Genomic DNA, 21,873 nt, shown 5'->3' on the forward strand with positions numbered 1-21,873 from the left:
TACATCCATAATGTAATACAACTCATACAACTTAAACCACAAAAATGCACTTCTACTTTAACAATAATAAAACAAAATAACAACAAAAAATACTTAATATAACTTTTCTGCCTTGCAGTGGCATCCAGCACTGTCCAGATGCTGAAAGTGAGCGAGATTTCCATCAACAGCCTGTTGGTGTCCTGGGATTCAGTTGCAGGAGCCACTGGGTACAGGGTGGCCTGGGGTCCAACACCAGGTGAGATCTGTCTCTGAATGGAGAACCTCAGGAGTGGTGGGAGTAGGGCAGGTCCAGCTCATGAACTGCTCAGAGCAGCCTCTCCCACAGTTCCAGAGTGTGAGCTGAAGCCAGGGATTGATTATTGTTCTGGTGTGAAAAACAAGTGTTTGCTAAGGAAGGCAGGAGCCTCTCTTTAAAATGGAGAATGTAAACCCCCTCCCTCCAAATTATCAGAATTTTGAAATTAAGGGGCTCTCAGGCAAAGACATGGAATTAGGAATTGCTGTTTTTTATTAGGAAAATTTTTAAAAAAACAGAAATGCAGTATTACACAGAACAATCCCAAACCCTGCCAGAGTCAGAATCCAAGCTGGCACAGTCAGTCAGTCAGGGTGGTGGCACAGTCCCATTCCATGGTGCTGCATCCTCCTGCAGGGACAGATGTGGCTCAGCTGGAGCAGTGCTCCTGGAGAAGGTGCAGTTTCCTCTGAAGCTCCAGGGATGATGTGCAAGGCTCTGGTTTTCCTCTGGAATGCAGTGGGAAGAAGGTGCCTTGGTGTCCAAAATGTCAGTTTTTCTCTGGCTAGGAAAGGCTTGGCTCCTGCCCTGGCTGGAGCATCTCCCAGTGGGATGATGGAATTTTATCAGCCATGCCCTGGGACTCAGTGGCCATGAACAGGAGATATCTCCTGGAGGGAGGATGGGCTGTGGGAAGATAAAGATCACTGCCCTACCTGGTTTTAACAGATGGTGATCGAATCCACACTGCTGGTTACATCCTGTATTGCAACCTAAGTCACTGGCCTTGAGGCCAACACAGAGTCCCCAGGAAGGAGACAGGGAGCGTTCTCAGATTCCTGTGATCCCCAGATGTGATCATTTGTATTCCTCTCAACTGGTTTTGGCTCATTTAGGTATTAAAATTCCAAAATAAATAACCACAGGAAAACTCCCATTTGCCCTGGTGAACACATGGAATCCCCACATCACTGAGGGTGGACAAGACCTCCAAGTCCAACCTGTGCCCAATCCCTGCCTTGTGATGGAAGTGCCACCTCCAGGCATTTCTTGGACACCTCCAAGGATGCTCACTCCAAACTGCCCAGGCAGCACCTTCCAGTGCCTGACCACCCTTCCCTGAGGAAATTCCTTCTGAATTCTTCTGGAAAGGAACACAGTGAATTTCCCAGAATGCAGCAGAGCTGCTCTCCAAACTCTTCTCTCGTATTATTTCATTTTCTTTTCCAAAAGAATTCTTTGGCAAGGACCGTCCCCGTCACCTGTCTCTGGGCAAGTCAGTGACGTCCCACCAACTGCGCAGCCTGGCCCCTGACACCGAGTATGTCATCTCTGTGTCTGTGCTCTTTGGCCCTGGGGAGGGCCCTGGGGTCACCACCTCAGCCAGGACAGGTGAGTGAGGGTGGGAGGGGAGTAGCTGCGGGAGAACGTAACCTCTGTGTATCTGGTTCGACCTTGAGTATCCCTGAGTGTGCCTGCTCCTGTGCTCTGCGCTTGGGAGGAGCTTCAGATTCATGAGGTCCCAGATTGGTTGAGGTTGGAAGGTTTGGAAGAATTGGAAGGGTTGGAAGGGTTAGAAGATTTGGAAGGGTTGGAAAGGTGGGAAGGTTTGGAAGAGTTGGAAGGTTTGGAAGAGTTGGGAGGTTTGGAAGAGTTGGAAGATTTGGAAGGGTGAGAAGTGTTGGAAGGGTTAAAAGGTTTGGAAGGGTTGGAAAGGTTGGAAGAATTGGAAGGTTTGGAAGGGTTGGAAGGTTTAGAAGAATTGGAAGATTTGGAAGGGTGAGAAGTGTTGGAAGGGTTAGAAGGTTTGGAAGGGTTGGAAAGGTTGGAAGAGTTGGAAGAGTTAGAATGGTCGGATGAATTGGAAGGTTTGGGAGAGTTGGAAGGTTTAGAAGGGTTGGAAGAGTTGGAAAGTTTGGAAGGGTTGGAAGGGTTAGAAGAGTTGGAAGGGTTGGAAAGGTTGGAAGAGTTGGATGAGTTGTAATGGTCGGATGAGTTGGAAGGTTTGGGAGAGTTGGAAGGTTTAGAAAGGTTGGAAGGGTTGGAAGGTTTGGAAAGGTTGGAAGGGTTGGAGAAATTGGAAGAGTTAGATGGTTTTGAAGGGTTGGAAAGTTAGGAAGGGTTGGAAGAGTTGGGAGGTTTGGAAAGGTTGAAAGGATTGGAAGAACTGGAAGAGTTGGAAGGTTTGGAAGTGTTGGAAAGGTTGGAAAAGCTGGAAGAATTGGAAGGGTTGGAAAGTTTGAAAGGGTTTGGAAAAGTTGGAAAGTTTGGAAGGGTTGGAAAAGTTGAAAAGTTTGGAAGGGTTGGAAAAGTTGGAAAGTGTGGAAAGGTTAGTAGAGTTGGAAGGGTTGGAAGGGCTGGAAGTCCATCTTGTTCCAACACCTTCCACTATCCCAGGTTTCTCCAAGCCCCATCCAGCCTGACCTTGGACACTTCCAGGGATCCAAGGATAGCCACAGCTTCTCTGGGAATTCCAGCCCACACTCTCCCCACTCTTCCAGCCAGGAATTCCTTCCCAAAATCCAACCTCAACCTGCTGTCGTTCAGTTTAAAGCCACTCTCCCTCATCCAAAGTCCCTCCCCAGTGCTGATGTGCCCAATCTGCACTCACTGAGCTTCCAGGTATCCCAAAATTCACACCACTTTCAAGTCCTCAACATTGTTAGAATCCATCTGAAAAACATCTGAAAAATAGGAAATCTGGGTAAAATCTGCTGTAGGAAACCACAGGAAGATAAAGAAGGTGGAACATTCTGGAGCAATCCTTTTTGATTGGTGATAAGGGCTGTCTCCTGCCTCAGAAAATTCCAGAATTCCCAAGGAATCCTGAGAGTTCAGATTCCCTGGACAAGAGGCAGCAGTAAGTTCACGGACAAATTTTGTCCCTCTCTCCCAAATTTCTGGGCTGCTGCCCTGGGAGCAGGGGAGAGGCAGCACCACTGACCCAAAAGCAGGGGTGGGATTCTTGGAAGAGATTCCCAAAGTGGCAGCACGTGGCTGGAAACCCTGGAATAGAGAAAATGGTCTGACCCTTGTGAGGAAAGGAACAGGGAATATTCAGCACAGGGATCTGGGGTATGGATCTCCTGACTCCATGGATCCCTGAACTGCCTGACCTGGCCCTGCTCCTCTGGGATCTGGGCAGAATGTGCTCCTTGAAGACCTCAAGGAATGGTGTCTCTCCAGGAGAGGATGAGGAGACACCAAGGATAAGAAAAGACACAATTTTTAACCCTTTGATACAATTTTGACTCATTAACATGTCAGTGATGAGCCTCTGAACACGAATTGGGACACTTTGTCCCCATCACCTGTCCTGGCCCTGTCCTGGTCCTTTTCCTCTGGGATCTGAGCAGAACGTGCTCCTTGATGACCTCAAGGATTGGTGTCTCTCCAGGAGAGGATGAGGAGACACCAAGGATAAGCAAAGGTGCCATTTTTAACCCTTTGATACAATTTTGACTCATTAACGTGTCAGTGATGAGCTTCTGGGAAGGAATCAGGACACTCCTGATGTTGTCCCCATCACCCTGCCCTGTCCTGGCCCTGCTCCTCTGGGATCTGGGCAGAACATGCTCCTTGATGACCTCAAGGAGTAAAAAGTGGTGTCTCTCCAGGTGAGGATGAGAAGACACCAAGGATGAGCAAACGCACCATTTTTTAACTCTTTGATATATTTTTGACTCATTAATGTGTCAGTGATGAGCCTCTGGACAGGAATCAGGACACTTTGTCCCCATCACCCTGCCCTGTCCTGGTCCTGTTCCTCTGGGATCTGGGCAGAACGTGCTCCTTGATGACCACAAGGAGTGGTGTCTCTGCAGGTGAGGATGAGGAGACACCAAGGATAAGCAAAGATGCCATTTTTAACCCTTTGATACAATTTTGACTCATCAATGTGTCAGTGATGAGCCTCTGGGCAGGAATCAGGATACTCCTGATGTTGTCCCCATCCTGCAGCTCCTCTGGGATCTGTCTCCAACTTCAAGGTGATGTCCCACACCAGCACCAGCCTGTCCTTGTCCTGGAGTGCCACAGCTGCTGCCACCAAGTTCAAACTCACCTGGAGCCCCGTGGGAGCAGGCAAAGGTGAGCAGGGGAAGGACATTCCAGGCACCTTCCCAAATTCCTGACCCACTCCTGGGGGTAGAAAAAGATCCCCCAGCTGGGAAACTTGGTCCTGTTGGTGACAGCTCCTCCTCTTTTTGTTTTCATGTTTTTATTGATGGAGCTAATCCCCAGAGCTCTAGGACAGCAGTGCAGAAATTTCCTTTGGAGGAAGGAGGTGAGCTCCAGGCTCTGAAATATCCTTGTTTTTCCAGGAAAACAGGTTGCCAGGACTCGGTACCTGGGCAGCAGAGTGTTGGCTCATCGGATTGAGCACCTGGTGCCCAACACCCTGTACAGGGTCAGTGTCCAGGCTGTGTTCAGCAGGAGCGAGGGGCCAGAGGTGATCCTGACTCACCACACAGGTAAATCCTGCTGGAAAAACCCTCATTGGATTCACCAAAAATGAGTATTGGTCTAATATCAATACTCAACTCTAACAGACTTAAGGCTCTCTAATAATTTAAAGTTAGAAAGTGAATGTTTATTATGAGGTAATCCTCTAATACACACTGCAAAATCACAGGTGATCACAAATTTGACAAAGGATTGACAAAGTCAAATCAAAATCCTTTGTATTGACAAAGGATTCAAACAAACACATATTTATAATAACAGCCCCTCCCATCCCCTGCTTCCTATGGTAATTAGCTTGAATAGCTATTAAGCATTGATTGACTTCTTGAATTAAGTCTGGGGTTGTTTTCATGGGCAGGGGTCTTAAAAGGAGAAAGTAAGGAGAGTCTTCCTCACCCTAAACTCTCAAATACAAATGATTTCTGGGATAGTCTAATTTTTCAAAGAATGAGTTTCTGGTTGCATTGTTTGTTCCTTTGGATCTGCTCACTAGTTTCATCTTTTCCCATTGTAAGCACAGCTGAGCAAACATAAAATGACAGACAACCAATTATTTAAGTTTCAGATAACTACTCCCTTCTAACTTCTAACTTTTAATTATTTTCAGCAAGGTAACTAAAATCCTAATTTTCTAAGATTAGGGTTTCGCCTTGAGTTGGGATGCAAAGCTTAGGTTGGGTGTGGGATTGGCTCAGTTGGTGATGGAAACATGGAAACTTTGGTGATAAAAACACCAAAGTGATAAAAACACCAAAGTTTTGGGTTCAGTCCTCGTGTTCATCCATTTGGGAGTTGGGCTCTGTGATCCTGGTGGATCCAACTGAGGATATCCTGTGGATCCTGGAGGCACCAGCAGCCCTCACTGCTGGTGGCAATAATCCATGGTGACAATAATCCATGGTGGCAATAATCCATTGTGGCAATAATCCCATCCTTCTGGCACTTTGGACAATTCTGGATATATCAAGGCAATTCCCAGAGTTATTTATCCACAACCACCTCAGAAATGCAGGTTCTGGGAACTCCTTGGATTGTGCCTCTTCCAGCACAGAGTTCTGGCTCCTTCCAGTGTCTTTTTCACCTGAGTCCATCTCAATGAGTTTTTCATGGAATTTGAAGATGGATCTGGATGATCCATCCCCTCTTGAGGCTCTTCTCATGTCCCTCTGTGTGTCACCAGTTTGGTGTGGGTGGTAAGAGATGACAATGACATTCCTCAACTTGGAATCCATGGATCCATTAGGAATTTCAGCCTGGCATCCTGGATAATGTTTGGAAAGGAGATATTGAATAAATTCCCAAGTTTTTCTCCTCCACCACAACTTAGAGCCATGGTGCTGTTCTGGGACTGAAGCTTATCTGTGCTGAAATCAGAAATCTGAGCTGAAATCTTATCCTGGTGCATTTTTCCAGCTCCTTCTGGAGATCCCAACCCCATCCCAACCATCCAGGACCTGAAGGTTTCCAACACTGGTGTCAACACTTTGAAGCTGGCTTGGAAAAGGCTTCCTGGGATAAGTCACTACAAGATATCCTGGGAGCCATCCAATGGTAAAAATCCTGATCTGTTCATCAGGGAAGCCACAAAAATGGGGAGTTTGGCTCAGGAAATTCATTTTTCCATCAGAGTCAGGGTAGGTGGGGACTTTAATGTCTACAGGGACAGGATGAACTCCTCTAAATGAGCCCTGAGCTAAGCTTTAGGCTCTAACCAAGGATATAAATATAGCTGGGATTTGGGAATTCCAAGAATTAGTTCCTTCCCACATTTGTGACCAGATCCTGCCTGTGCCTCAGTTTCCCTGTGGACAGAATGAGCTCCTAACTCTCCTCCCTGGCCAGGTCCTGTCAGATGTGTGTGAGGCAACAATGACTTTTACACTTCTTGTAGCAGGGTGGTGTTTGCACCATTTAATTAGTGGTTTGTCTGAAGTCTCTTCTGCCTTCACTCAGGATTAAAAAATACACAAAGGAAACTGATTTTCTGGTCTTAGGGCTTGGTTGTTTATCAAATCTTGTCAAAAGTACAGAAAGTTCAGCAGCACCTGTAGCCACCAGCTAGAAGGGAGCAAAATGGAGACAGATCCAGCTGCTACAAGGTCTCTTAAAGCTAAACAGTCCAATAGAGAATTAACACATATATTATTTATATTTTTAACCAAATAAATAAATTCCCATGACCCTCAGTGCAGCACTTTCCAACCAGAAAATACCTGAAACTATGAAGGAGAAGGAAGATGAACACCCAAAAAGATACCACCCAAAATCCTCCAGCTTGGCTCATACCTGTTACTATATTATAAAAGCATTCAATTTAAACCCCTTCACCATGTGAAATCACACACTTGTATTTAACTGCACATCCATGATTTTAACCCCATCACTCAAATTTGGAAGCTTCTCCAAGGGCTCAGGTCCAAAGCAGTGTTCTCCAGGGGGTCAGTGCCTTTCCATGGACTCCATGGATTTTTTTTTGGGATGTCTCCTCTCAGGTGACTCAGAATCCTCCCAGCTGGTCCCAGCAGAGGCTGTTTCCTTCACAATTCCCAAACTGAAGGACAACACCACCTACACCATCTCTGTGTCTGCAGTGGGAAAGGGACAGGAGGGAAACCCCACGGTCCTCACGGCCAAAACCTGTGAGTATGGGATTCATGGACTGGGGTAAGAGCATCTCTGCAGGGAGTGGGAGAAAAAAAGAGCAATTTTGGCTGATGGACACCTTATTCCAGGAATTCAGAATGTTTTGGGTTGGAAGGAGCCTTGAAGATCATCTTCTTCCAACCCATTCCAAAGACCAAGTTGCTCCAAGCCCCGTCCAACTCAACCTTGTTTCTTCTCAGATCCCACCAAAAATCAGCATTGATCCTTTCTTCTTATTACAGAGGAATATTGGCATTTCCCTATCTTCCCCTGCCAATAATCCCCATTTTTTGTGGAACATTGTCTTGGAATTCTCTCTTTATGCAATATCCTGACCATTTCCAGCAGATAAAGGCCAACATCCCACAGGGGTTGTGCCAAAATGGGCAGATTTGGAGATTAAACAAAGGAGAAAGTCAGGGGTGTGGAGTCAACACTGGAATTTCAGGGAGCATCTGGGAAAAAAAAAACCACAGGAATAACTTCACTACCCAGCCCAAAAACTCACATTGCAGCCAGTTTAGAGTCCAGACTGAAGATCTGGCAAAATTCCCACCAAATGAGAACCTGGTCTGATTCAGGTTCTGGATTCCCAACCATTCCAATTCTGGATTTCCCACCATTCCCACTCTGGATTTCCCAACTGTTCCCACTCTGGATTCCCAACTGTTCCCACTCTGGATTTCCCAACCATTTCCACTCTGGATTTCCCAACCATTTCCCCTCTGGATTTCCAGCTGTTCCCACTCTGCATTCCCAACCATTTCCACTCTGGATTTTCCACCATTCCCACTCTGGATTCTCAACCATCTCCACTCTGGATTCCCAACTGCTCACTTGGATTTCCCAACCCATTTCCCAGCTCCCATTTCCCAACCATTCCCACTCAGACCAAGTTTTTTTCTTGGAAAACACTTGAAGTGCTGGAGGAACTCCTTCCTCTCACCAGAATCATGGAATTCAGGAGACAGAAATATCCCCAAAGCTATTTCCTGCCCCTAAAATTTGTTCCTTGCTTTTCCAACAGTGGATTTGCCCAAAGTCATGGAATTCAGGGTGCAGGAGGCTGCAGATTCCAGCATTTTGTTGTCCTGGGATGCAGTTCCTGGAGCATCCCTGTATTTGCTGAGATGGGGATTGGCCTCAGGTAATGTTTGGTGGGGGAGGGAAACCCTGATCCATCTCCTGAGCTCCTCTGGATCAGGTTTAGCAGGAGAACCCTGGGGGTTTCCATGGGTTCCTTCAGCTCAGCTTCTCCCTTTGGGTGAAAAAGAGGGAGAAATGGAAGCTGGAGGAGGCTCACAAAATATCCCATTTGGACATTGCAAAATCCTTGGGAGGATTAAAAAAGGAGGGGTGGGAATAACTCAGAAAAAAGGAATTTTGGCATTAGCTGTGTCCCTTCCTGTCCATCAAATCCAACAAAAAAAGCTGGATTTTTGTCATCCATGAAACCTCATTCTTGTCTGTTTAAAATCTCTGCTCTACTGTGAAGAGCTTTAAAAATTTCCTTAATCATTCCTCACCATTCCTTTTCCCAATTGATTTTGCTTTTCAGGATTTGCATCTTTAAAGTGCCAACTCCATGATTTTTTCCTGGATTGAACTAAAATCCTCTTTGAATTTAAAATTTCCTGTCCCTGTGGCTGCAACCACAAACTTTTCTCTAGGTTCTGCTCATGTCCAAAGTCAATAAAGAAACCAAATCCAACAGAATTCCCTGTGCTCCCTGCAGTGCTTTTAGAGCTACCAGGAGCTTTAATTTTTTATTTATTTTTTTAAATTCCAAGGATATTTCAGGATTGGCAGCTCCATATTTGCAAGTTGTGTCACTCAGGATGAACTGTCCTCTGACAGCAGCATTTAATTTGGGATAAAATCCTGGAAAAGTGATTTGGGAATGGAACCTTTGGATCTCTGAGGTGATATTAGTGATTTAAAGCAACTGTTCCCCTTCCTGTGCTGTGCTGTTCAGATATTGATGCAGAAGGATTCAGAAATCCCTGATTTCAGAGTTGTCTGGGAATGGGGAATGGATAATCCCACGTCTGGAAGTTCCCCCATGCCCTCCCTCCATCCATCCTGCTGGAATGGGTTTATAAATATTGATTTCCCATCACCAGCAGATCAATCCTGACCCCACCTCTCCATGGATAAAATTTATGCTCCTGAGTGAGTAATTCTAATTTTTCCTGGTTAATTATCCTGGCTGCCAAAATTGGTGCATAAAAGCAATTAAGAATCTTTTTTGATTAATTTTCCTCCACAAAACTTGATTTTTTTTCCCTAAATGAACGTTATTTTATTATACATTTTGCTTGCTCCTTTTTAAGCTCATTTAATGCCCTTTTCCCTGATGATTTCATCCAATCTGTCCCATTAAAAAAATTGGATCCCTTTCTATTCCACTTGGGATCACTCCACCTGTGGATCAGACAAAATAAACCAATTATGGCTATTTTGACTCAAATTCCCAAAAAGAGGGAAGCACAAGAGTTTAAGTCAAATTTCAAGAGGGATTTTGCTATTTTATTTAAAGGAGGACAACCTCCCTTCCAAAAAATTTTTGTGGAGAATTGAGAACAACAGGCTGGATTCGATCTTTGGAGATTTTTCCCACTTTAATTTTAAGAGTTGATGACAGTGGAGCAGATTATTTGCACTGATTTTATTTCTTGCCATGCAAACTGATCTTTTTGGATGATTTTTTTAAGGTAAAATTTTATTTCAGAATAAAAAAAAGGTGGAAATTCCTTTTTGAACAGTGTCCAATTCATCATTTATTATTTCTAAAGTAAAGCACTTAGGAAATGTCTAACATTATTGCGACCTTTTATCCTGTCATTATTTTAAATCAAATTGTGTGCAGCCAAATTTCTCAGTCAAGTTTGATTTTATTTTTCAGCAAACTTTCTATTTATTCAAGTTTGATTTTATTTTTCATCAAACTTTCAATTCATTGCCAAAAAGTAATCTTTTTTCTATCTATAAAAAACTCTGGATAGAAATTGGTTTCTCAACTTTGGGCACCATTTGCACCAAATTCCCTAAATTTTTTACTGAATTCTTATTTTTTTTCCTTTTTACTGCACAAAATCAACCTCATTTCATCTGGTTTAGGACCATTGCACTTTGTAAATTATTTACTTTTGCCTCTTCTCCAAATACCGGGAATCATCTCATCCCCAAATTCCTGTTTGCCCACAGTGATGCCACAGAAATGGGAATTACTCTTGAGTTTTTCTGGCTCCCAGTCATGTTTCTCCTGTTTTCCACAGCTCCTGCTCTTTCCCAGGAGTTGTTACCAGCAGCTTTCCAAACCTATCGAGTCACAGGGCTGAGCTCCAAGGAAATGTATTTGTTTTCCATAAAACCAATGTTTGGAGATTTGGAGGGATTGGAGACAACACTCCTTGGAAAAACAGGTATGGATATCTGGATTTTCCAGGGATTTCTCTTGAGGCTGATTTTGGGTTTTCTACCCTTTTTCTCTTTGCTGGGGAGGGACATTGTGGCTAAAAGGGGTTTAAAATTCACTTTTTCTGTTTGGCTCCTACAGCAGGAGCTCCCAGAGAGTCACCAACTGCTCCAGTGGCTCTGACACTGTTGGATACAAGGGAATCTCCATCTGGATCTCCCAGCAGTGTGGGGAACACTCCTGTCCCAGTGCCCACCAGCACAAAGCTCCCAGAGCTCCCAGTATGGACCAGCACGGTGTCAGCACCACTGACTGCCCTGCCTGGGCCAAGTGAGTGTGGGATGATGAGGATGATGATGATGATGATGTAGACATGATGATGATGATGTAGAAATTATTATGTAGAAATTTTGATGATGGTGATGTAGAGATGATGATAATGAGATGATGATGATGTAGAAATTATGGTGATGATGAAGTAGAAATGATGATGGTGATGATGTAGAGATGATGATGATGCACAAATGATGATGCTGCAGAAATTATATGATGATGATGCAGAGATGATGATGATGTTGATGATGTAGAGATGATGATGATGCAGAAATGATGATGATGATGTAGAGATGATATAGAAATAATGATGATATGATGATGCAGAAATGATATGATGATGATGCAGAGATGATGATGATAATGATGCAGAGATGATGATGTTGATGATGTAGAGATGATGTAGAAATGGTGATGTTGATGATGATGTAGAAATGATGATGTTGATGATGATGATGGAGAGATGATGATGCAGAAATGATGATGTTGATGATGATGATGGAGAGATGATGATGATGTAGAAATAGTCAAAGCTCCCAGAGGCCAAGATCTTCTCTGATCCCAGGAGCTAAAACGAGTTGTAATTCCTTGAATAACAAGATTGGACCATGTCAGGAAAGGCCCAAACCCCATAAACATGGTGAAGGCCTCAACACTACCCTGAGGGGTGCAGGTGCTGCTGCTCACCCCAAAATTGGCATCACAAGAGGTTTGGGGTTTGTTTTGTTGCACAAACCCCCAGGATTCTGCTTTAGGACCCCTCAGAATTCCTCTCTTCCCTCTGCAGTTTGTGGGAAGCTCAAGGCAGATGTTGGATTCCTGGTGGATGAATCCTCAAGTATTGGCCAGAGCAACTTCAATAAAGTGAAGGATTTCCTCTTCCGGATCGTTTCCTATTTCCCCAAGATTGGGCCTGAAGGGACACAGGCAAGATTTTCTTATTCCATTTCCTGAAGTTATTTTCCTTCTGTTTTCTCCTTCTGCTCAGCCCTGCCTGGAGCAGAGTCTGCTCACCCAAGAGCTGTGGAGCAGAAAGGCCAGGGAAAAAACTGTGTGGGGCAAAAAAGACAGGAATTAAAATCCCATCAATCCCAGATTTCCCATTCAGATAGATTTTCATTTCTTGGCTATTTTTCCAAGAATGAATTATCAGGAATGAAGCAAATTCCACACCTTAAATGCTGTCTAGGTTAGCCCAGAGATCTATTCCCCTTTCAGATCCCATTTCTGGCTCCATCAAGAGTGGGAATAGTTGGGAATCCAGAGTGGGAGTTGTTGGAAATCCAGAGTGGAAATGACTGGAAATCCAGAGTGGGAATGGTTAGGAAATCCAGAGTGAGGACAATTGGGAATCCAGAGTGGGAACAATTGGGAATACAGAGTGGGAACAGTTGGGAATCCAGAGTGGGAATTGTAAGAAATCCAGAGTGGGAATTGTAAGAAATCCAGGGTGGAAATGGTTGGAAATTCAGAGTTGGAATGGTTGGAAATTCAGCGTTGGAATGGTTGGAAATCCACAGTAGAAATGGTTGGGAAATCCAGAGTGGGAATGGTTGGGAAATCCAGACTGGGAACAGTTGGAAATCCAGAGTGGGAACAGTTGGAAATCCAGAGCAGGGATGATGGAAAATCCAGAGTAGAGATGGTTGGAAATCCAGAGTGGGAACAGTTGGAAATTCAGAGAGGGGATGTTTGGGGAAATCCAAAGTGGAAATGTTTGGGAAATCCAGAGTGGAAATAGTTGGAAAATTTGGGGTGGGAATGCTTGGAAATTTGGAGTGGGGATGGTTGGAAATCCAGAGTGGGGATGGTTAGAAATTCAGAGTGGGGAATTTTTGGTAATCCAGAGAGGACATGATTATAAAATCACAGTGGGGATGGTTGGAAATCCAGGTGTGGATCTAAGTGGGAAATGCAGGATGTCCCAGCAGCTCCCTCCTCCAACAAACAGAGAACCAAATCCCCAGGTTATGATGGGAATCACCTCCAGGGAAAATGAAGCCTGGAAGATTTAATGGCAGCAAAGCCAATGGGAAGACTTAGTTCCTCATTTATTTGAGGTCATTTATTTAATTTTATTTAATGTCACATTTAAATTAGGAAGAAAGAGTTACCAAGCTCGATTTATGTGAATTTCTTGGACCCTGCTTGGAGGTTTTAGGTGAATGATGAAGTTATCCTGGGTCAACAAACAACTATGGGAACATAAAAATTTTTTAATTTAGCTGAGGATCTGACTCCCTTTTCCCAGAAAATCCAACTTCTTCCCATTCCTGTTGCACCACCCTCTGCCTTGGGACAGTCTGTCCCATTTCCTGTGGATTTGGGGAGTTTAACCCCTGCTTTTGGCAGGTTGCTGTTGCCCAGTACAGCGAGGAGTCCAGGGCAGCTTTTCACTTCAACCAACACCGCGACCGCAACGGAGCCCTGGGAGCCATCAAAGGGCTGAGCTACAGAGGAGGCAACACCAAAACAGGTCTGGGAGGGCACCTGGGATCATCCTTCTGGCCCAGGACAGAACCTGGAAGCCAAGGAAAACATTTCTCTGAGTCATTTGGAGCTGTTTCCTTGGTGGGAACGTTGTGCTCAAAGTTGTTTCAAATTTGAGAACGAATTAAATTTAATTTTTGGGAGTGGTTTTTGCAACTATTTGGTGCTTTATCCATGTCCTGGTTTTCCCCCCTGGGTTTTCCTCATTATTTTATGATTTTTCCTGCATGTGAGGGAGCTTTTTAGACCATAAACATGGCTGATTTGAAGTGGTTTTGCATGCCAGAAATCCAGATATTTTGTCACATTTAAAAAGCTCAGAGAGGGATGACATTTCCCATGTGCTCATTCTCATCTGGACACTGGGAATACCTGGAGGAACACAACCAGGAAAGATCAATTAAAAATGGTTAATTTAAATTTAATCATTTAGCCCAGTTGTTCGGAACCCAGTGCCAGATTTGATCCCCCTATGGACCATTCAGGAATTGCAATCAACGATCCTTCTGGATCCTTTCCAACTTGGAATATTCTGTAGTTTTGTGATTTTTCCATGAATTCTTTATATCAGGAAAGCTTTGAGGCACCCAAATCCCTCATAACTCCTCAGTGGTAGTGGACAAGAGTACAAAAACCAGGGACAGTCAAAATACAGAAATTTTCATGGGTTTGCTTAGGGAAAGAAGGCATGGAATTGATCAGGCTAGAAATTCCTGGCTGACCATGCCTTTAATCCTTTTTATGGAGTTTGTGTCAATAAAAACATTTTACTCCATGTAGGAATCTTTCCATAGTGTTTTGGACCTTCTTGACCATTTCAATCTGTGGGAGATTCCTTTGTGAAACCTTCTTGATCTTTCCAAAGACATTTGGAAATGTGAATTCTGTGGATTTTTTTCTGGAAGTGTATGAAAGTGCTTCAATTTTTTTAATATTGTGGTTTCCCTTTTCCAAAACTATCTGCTGATTCCTCCAGAACCATTCCAGCCTAGCTGATTTCCAGCTGTTATCTTTCAAAAGATTCTGTCCCAAGCCCAGAGCTTTTCCACTTATGTTGAATTCCCTTCATCCTCCACCTGTGGACAAACATCTAGAATCCAAACCTGTGGAATTAATCCAGACTCCCACCCTGTCTTTCCCTGTCTGCTCAGGCTGTGCCATATCCTACGTGCTAAAGGAATTATTCCAGCCCTCCAGAGGGATGAGACCAGGATTTCCTCACATCCTGGTGCTCGTGACTGATGGACAATCCCAGGATGACGTGCTGCCCCCAGCCAGAGCAGCCCATGCTTTTGGTAGGATTTCCCAGTTGGGTTTCCCTTGGTTCTCCATGAATTTCCAGATAATTGAGTGTGCCCTGTTGTATTTCTATGGTTCTCCATGGATTTCCAGAGGATTGAGGTTTTGCCCTGTTGTTTCCCTCATTTCTCCATGAATTTCCAGACATTTGAGGTTGCCCAGTTGGGTTTCCCTTGGTTCTCCATGAATTTTCAGAGGTTTGAGGTTGCCCCATTTTGTTTCCATGATTCTCCATGAATTTCCAGGAGGTTGAGGTTCCCTTGTTTTGTATTTCCATGGTTTTCCATGAATTTGCAAGAGGCTGATGTTGCCCCTTTTTTTTTTTTTTCCATGGTTCTCCATTAATTTCCAGAGGGTTGAGATTGTCCTGTTTTATATTTCCATGGTTCTCCTTGGATTTCCAGGGATTTGATGTTGCCTCTTTTTTTTCCCATGGTTCCCCATGAATTTCCAGAGGGTTGAGGTTGCCCTGTTGTGTTTTCCTTGGTTCTCCATGAATTTCCAGAGGTTTGATGTTGCCTCATTTTGTTTTCATAGTTCTTCATGAATTTCCTCAGGGTTAAGATTCCCCCGTTTTATATTTCCATGGTTCTCCATGAATTTCCAGGGGTTTGAGGTTGCCCAGTTGGGTTTCCCTTGGTTATCCATGGATTTCCAGGGGTTTGAGGGTGGTGTTGAGGGCACTGTTGGTTCCTTCCCCCCTTTATCCTTTTCCCAACTTCTCTTGGTTTGCTGTACTCACACCCAGCTCCAGGTGGTTTCTCTGTGGGTTCTACCTGATCCCACCAGAGGTTTTTACCAGTTGGGGGTTTGGAAACTCTGATCCCAAGAATTAGGAGTGGTGGAATTTATGTCATTCCAGGGCTCCATGTCATTGCTGTGGGGGTGTCAGGAGCTGACCCCATGGAGCTCCACAGGATCTTGCTGCAGCAGAACCCCCAGAATGTTTTCTATGTCAGCACCTTCGATGACTTCCCCCAAATCCTCCAAGAGCTGATAGAAACCATTTGTTCTGATCTTCAGCTTCCAGGAACCCAAATCCCACTGGAAAAGGTGAGTTTCTACTCCTGGGAGTAAATCCAGCTTGGTGTGGGTCAGGCACAGGAAAATCTTCTTCCCTGAGGGAAGTTTCAAAGCAGAATCAGAGCAGGTTTAGGAAATCAGAGCTGATTTAGGACACCCTGTCCCATCCTGACCTCACTGTCCAGCCCTAAAGAGCAAAACTTTTGAAATCCAGGGAGTAGAAGTGGGGAAGTTCCATGCCAGGATAGAGCTGGGAATGTTTTGGTGGATAAAGCCACTACAGAGCATTTAGAGCTATTAAAAATTCATATTATAAATTCATAGGAATAGACTTTAAATGCCTGATAATTCTCCTGGTCGGTCAACTTTGCTTTTCCCTTTTTTTGCTTGAGCCAAGGAATGTTTTAGTGTTTCCTGGTTTTATTTGACATCCTTTGGTGTATATTAATTACCTGATTTTTTTTTTTTCTCTTTTCCATTGAAGAGCTCCAGGGCCTCAGCAGCTCACAGGGGTTATGACCCCCACAGCTCCACTACAAAGGGAGAGAAAGGGGAGCGGGTGAGTCACAGAATATTCCCAGTTGGAAGGGACCCACATGGATCATCAACTCTTCAGGGAATGACCCCACAGCATCATCCACTTGGATAATTAATATCATGGAATCATGGGATGGTTTGGGTTGGAAGGGATTTGAAAGATCATCCAGTTCCAACCTTGACACCTTCCACTATCCCAGTTGCTCCCAGCCCTGTCCAGCCTGGCCTTGGACACTTCCAGGGATCCAGGGGCAGCCACAGCTGCTCTGGGAATTCCAGCCCAGCCAGGAATTCCTTCCCCATATCCCATCCATCCTGCCCTGTGGCAGTAAATACAACCAAAATATGATCAAGGATGAGTTCAAGCAAAGAATCACCCTCAGATCTTTTCTCTCAGGGTTTTTCTCTTCCTGCTCCGTGCTGGCTTTGACAATCCAGGAAAAGGGAGCTGCTCTGGGATTTGGGAATGCTCCCAGGTGTTTGGGGTTTGCATGCCCCTCACACTGGCATGTTCCATGTTTTTAGGGTCTCCCTGGGAAGGATGGCATTCCTGGGCTGCCGGGCAGGCCGGGCCGGCCGGGGCCTCCAGGTGCCCCTGGAATCATGGTATGGATTGGCTTTAAAAAACTTTTCCAAAGGTCCTTCTGTTGGAGACAGTGAGTCATTTCTTAGATAAAACAAGATGGGTCATGTGCATACTTAACCTGGTGAGCTACGAAACTGGAATTATAATAGGTTAAAGAGTGGTGGTCTGAGCTTGTGGAAAAATCCTGTATAAGAGTATGGATGGGGAGAGTTGTTGCTTTTAGATATTCAGCTTTTAGCCATTGTTGCTTTTAGCCATTCAACTTTTAGCCACTTGATTTTAGCCATTGGCTTTTGCCAGGGCTTCCAGCCATTTGCTTATTGCTGCTGCTTTTGCCATTGCCTGTTGAGACTGATGTGTTTTGTAATAAAATGTGCTTTGTAATAAATAAACTTTTAACTGTTAGCTGCTTTGCTTATTTAAGATTACCTGACAAATAAGAGCCAAGAGCTCAGAGTAGAAGCCAAACACCTCCAGAGTTGGTGCCTAAGAGCACCTGAAGGTCCAAGAACCTCACACCCTTCCAGAGAAAAGTGACCTGTATCCCTCTGTCCTGTTTTGCAGGGGCTCCCTGGCAGCCAAGGTGACATTGTGAGTATTTGGAATCCTGGGTTGGGTTGGGTTGGGAAGGATCTTCACTGATCCCATTCCATGGGCAGGGACAGCTCCACTATCCCAGGTGCTCCAAGCCCTGCCCAACCTGGCCTTGGACACTTCCAGGGGCATCCATGGTCCTGTGGGTGTTTTTCTATAAATCTGCAGGATTTATTTTTAATTCCAGGGATCTCCAGGCTATCCAGGACCAGCAGGGCCAAAAGGAGACAGAGTGAGTTCCATTCCTGGATTTCACTGGGAAAATTTCATTTCATTGTTGTGACCTCTCTTTTCCAAGCATTTTCACCAGGATTTTTGCTGAATATTAATTTTTAAGCTGTGTCTACCTAATCCTACACTGCCAGACTTCCTCTAGGGGAGTTTCCCTCAGGAATTTTATATCTTTATGATGCTCAATCCTAATTCCAGGTTCTGGGCAGCACAATTAATTAATTAATTAATTGCAGGAGAAGGTGGGGTCATTCTGCCTTTCTGAGTTTCCATTATGGACAAAACTGGTTTAACCCATTTAGAACACTAAAATATTTCAATATTTACTGGGGGCAGATCCCAGGAAGAGTTTTCTGTCCCCACTCCACGTCTTTCCTTTCATCCCCCTGAGCTGTCTGTGAGGATGAAGATCAGGAATGGATCCTGCTGAAAGCCAACTTCCTTTTTTTTTTTTTTTTTTTTTTGTGGAATTAATTTTTTTTTCCATGCCAGCAAGCAAAATTCGTGTCCTGACCACGTGGTTTTGGGTATACCAGGTGCTTTGGTTTGATAGAATTCAATTAATTTAATTGAATTTAATTACCCAATTTCCTGTCTGTTCCTGGATCTCCCAAGGTGCTTTTTTCCACAGGGAGAGCCAGGCTATGTCCTAGGAGGAGTGGAGGTGATTCCTGGCCAGAATGGGCAGCCTGGCCCCCCTGTGAGTATCAAACCCCAGGTGTGGGGGTCCCTTCAGCTTCCCAAGGGCTGGCAGAGATCCCAAATCCTGTTTTTTCCTTGCTGCAGGGACAGAAGGGGCAGCCAGGAGTTCCTGGGGTTCCAGGACCACCAGGTTCTCCAGGGCCACCAGGAATCTCCATCAAGGTGAGTTTGCAGCACAATTCTGGGAAAAGGAGACCCAGCACCAAATACTGCAGGTGGAGGTGTCTGGAGACCTGTCCTAAAGCTCTGCCTTCCAGTAGGAGTGGGAATTTTGCTCTCTTGGATTGTCAGACTGCAGGATTTTTTTGCTGAGGAGCCCCTAAATTCCCATCCCATGGGAATTCTCTTTTATTTTGTGTTTCAGGGTGAACCAGGGGATTCAGGAGTCAGGGTGAGTACCTGATGCCAACTTTCACTTTGGGATGAAAAACCTTTTTTCCATAATTATTTCCAAGCTGCCCAGGAAGTTTTCTAGCTTCCAAAATTCCATGGGGATCCATGAAGGGGATCCATGGAGTGAGACTTTCCTGTGCTTCATGCAGGGTCCCCGTGGGAGGAGTGGCCTCAAAGGTGACAGAGGAGACACAGGAGAGCCAGTGAGTGATCCCAGAAAATCAGGGAGAAAATCCAGAGGAAGGGAAAATATGGACCAAGAGCATAGGACAGCAAACTGAACTGGCAGCAGATCCTAAAAAAAGGGAAGGGATGATTCTTCCCAGGAATCATCCCACAAGGAGGTTTGGGGTGTGGGAAATTTGAGTTCAAGGGGAGATACAAGGAGAAAAGTCCATGGAGGATTTCTAGGAATAAAAGAGACCAGGATTGGTTTGGGAATTCTCTGTGTTACAGATGGCTCAGTCTGAAGGATAATATCCATGTGCTGTTTTTCCATCCTTCCTGGATTTGTTTTTTGTTGTTTTTGTTATACTGGGGAGCCATATCCCATAAATCAGCCCTTTCCATGGGTCTGGATTCACCATTCCAGACTAACATGAGCTCCCAGCCTTTGTCTTTCAGTGTTTCTCCTTCCCAAGTAAAGCCAGGGATTCATAACTTGTGAGGGAAAAGGAAATTTGGGAATACACAGCTCTGTAATTACTCAGTTTTAAAGGAGCTGCTCAGATGGATAGACCAGGATAAATATTTCCCTGCAGAATTAAAAATAAACCTTTCCAGTTTGGAGAAAATAAAAGATTTTGATGATGTTCCTTCCTTTCCAGGGAAAACCTGGTTTGCCAGGTCCTGTGGGGCTCCATGGGGTTCCTGGACTGCCTGGACCACAAGGAGAAAAGGTTGGATATTTCCTGAATCCCTCAGCTCAGAGGAAAATGAGAGGAAAAGCAGGCTAGACCTGTGGGAAAACATTTTGGGATGTCCCAACATTCCTGGAATTTACTGGCTCTGCTCAGGGCCAAACATTTTCAGAGAAAATTTCTCCCCTCCTGTTTTGCTAAGAAAGACACTGGAGCAGAAATCTGGGAAGGATGGGTGCTCTGGGATATCTGGAATTCCTGAGGATTCTGTGCTTTCCTTGCAGGGAATGGCAGGAATTGGCATTCCTGGCACTGCTGGCATGAAGGGGGAGGAAGGAGAGCAGGTGGGTTGAGATTTGCATTAAAATTCTCTCAGTGTTCAGTGTCTCCAAAGTCTCCTCCAATATTTAGGATTTCCACATCCAATATTTAGGATTTCCACAATCCAATATTTAGGATTTCCACATGGTTCCACGTGGTTCCACATGGAAAGGGTGAGAGGAGGGAAGATTTAGGGTTTAAAATCAGAGATTTCACTGTTTCTCTGTTGTTTTCAGGGAGTGATGGGACCTCCAGGAGCACCAGGACCAAAGGTGGGTGCTGAAATCCTGAACCCCAGTTCCTGGACTTGGAATTTGAGTTCCAAGGAAATTTTTTGCCCCTAACCAGCTTCATAATGAATCATCATAGTAATTCCTGTGGGAATCATGGGATCATGGAGTGGTTTGGGTTGGAAGTGACCTTCCAAAGCCACTTGGTCCAAACCCTCTGGACTGAGCAGGGACATCTTCAACCAAGCCTGGAGCTTTCCCTCAAAAACAAAAAAAGGGAATAATTTTCCACTCCCTAGGCTCTGGAATTCCTTGCTGCCAGGAGAGACCTGGAATGGCAGCAAGGTGGGATATTTTAAATAATAAACATCACTTTTGTGGCCAGGGAGACTCCAGAGTCCCAGGCTGGAGGAGCTGTCCTGCAATTCATGGAAAATTGGGTTCCCTCCCTCCCTCCCTCTGGATGGCAGCAGGAACCAAAACTGCTGGATCTGTTTTCATTCTGCTGGAAATTCCCTTCTGATTTCTTCCAGGGAATTCCAGGAGCTCCAGGGCAGAAGGGAGACCAAGTGAGTGAAACAGTAAGAGAACATTTGACCAGCTCAGGTGCAATTATCCTGATTTTTCCCAGCTTGTTCCCCGTGGGATGCAGCAGGGATGTCCTTGAACTCAATTTTCCCCACTTTGTGGCTCTTTTGGGCCCTTTTAAGGAATAAATGGTGGGAAAAGAGATGATGCCTCACATTTTTCATTCCATTGGCCACCATTCCTTCCTCTTGCCTTGCAGAGAAATCCAGGATTTCCAGGTGCTCCAGCCTTGGAGGTAACTTGGAGTGGTTTAGAGCCCTTCTTTGTCCTTCAGCTGTGCAGCTTCAATCCCAAAATGCCAGGAATCCAAGAGTTGTGTCCCTCAGAACTGTGGGAAGAACACCCAGAACTTTTCCCTGACTCTCCAGCCAACTTTGTCCTCTTCCCCCTTGTTCCATTTCTTGTATTCTCAGTATTCCTGTCCAGGAAACACAAGGATAAAAATTCCCACCACTGAATCTGTGTGCTCCAGGTTTTCCCTGCTCCTCATCCACTGGATGAGCCCTGCTGGACACCAGAGCTCTCCAGTCCCTCCAAATTCCAGATTTAAAGAGAAACCTTGATAGTGGTTGAGATTTCTTATCCTATAACATTTCTTATCCTGTAAGATTTCTTATCCCATATAACAATTCTTATCCCATAACATTTCTTATCCCATATAACAGTTCTTATCCCATATAACATTTCTTATGCCATAACATTTCTTATCCCATGAAATTCTTATCCCACAGCAATTCTTATCCTATAACATTTCTTATCCCATAACATTTCGTATCCCATACCAATTCTCATCCCATACAATTCTTATCCCACATAACAATTCTTATCCCATATAGCATTTCTTATCCCATATAACATTTTTTATCCCATACAATTCTCATCCCACAGCAATTCTTATCCCATAACATTTCCTATCCCATACA

The 21,873-nt window shown here is 44.6% G+C and overlaps 1 protein-coding gene across 1 annotated transcript in view; it reads left to right on the forward strand.

Annotated features, from left to right (window-relative positions):
* LOC306800757 (uncharacterized protein) overlaps positions 1-21,873 on the forward strand; it is a gene marked incomplete at both ends in the record, with an annotated part of 109,005 nt that overhangs the window by 32,379 nt on the left and 54,753 nt on the right. Inside the window, 26 exons of the mRNA XM_079303085.1 lie at positions 119-238; positions 1,472-1,630; positions 4,199-4,327; positions 4,561-4,710; positions 6,116-6,253; positions 7,195-7,341; positions 8,373-8,492; positions 10,624-10,770; positions 10,905-11,093; positions 11,884-12,023; positions 13,449-13,572; positions 14,738-14,881; positions 15,748-15,938; positions 16,393-16,467; positions 16,971-17,051; positions 17,596-17,622; positions 17,813-17,857; positions 18,488-18,556; positions 18,643-18,720; positions 18,923-18,949; positions 19,101-19,154; positions 19,779-19,850; positions 20,096-20,155; positions 20,369-20,404; positions 20,896-20,931; positions 21,150-21,185. Coding sequence (XP_079159211.1) covers positions 119-238; positions 1,472-1,630; positions 4,199-4,327; positions 4,561-4,710; positions 6,116-6,253; positions 7,195-7,341; positions 8,373-8,492; positions 10,624-10,770; positions 10,905-11,093; positions 11,884-12,023; positions 13,449-13,572; positions 14,738-14,881; positions 15,748-15,938; positions 16,393-16,467; positions 16,971-17,051; positions 17,596-17,622; positions 17,813-17,857; positions 18,488-18,556; positions 18,643-18,720; positions 18,923-18,949; positions 19,101-19,154; positions 19,779-19,850; positions 20,096-20,155; positions 20,369-20,404; positions 20,896-20,931; positions 21,150-21,185 — 2,594 coding nt within the window. The remainder of the gene's footprint in view (positions 1-118; positions 239-1,471; positions 1,631-4,198; positions 4,328-4,560; positions 4,711-6,115; positions 6,254-7,194; positions 7,342-8,372; positions 8,493-10,623; positions 10,771-10,904; positions 11,094-11,883; positions 12,024-13,448; positions 13,573-14,737; positions 14,882-15,747; positions 15,939-16,392; positions 16,468-16,970; positions 17,052-17,595; positions 17,623-17,812; positions 17,858-18,487; positions 18,557-18,642; positions 18,721-18,922; positions 18,950-19,100; positions 19,155-19,778; positions 19,851-20,095; positions 20,156-20,368; positions 20,405-20,895; positions 20,932-21,149; positions 21,186-21,873) is intronic.

The sequence above is a fragment of the Erithacus rubecula genome, assembly GCF_903797595.1.
Source record: "Erithacus rubecula genome assembly, chromosome: 4".
NCBI lineage: Eukaryota > Metazoa > Chordata > Aves > Passeriformes > Muscicapidae > Erithacus > Erithacus rubecula.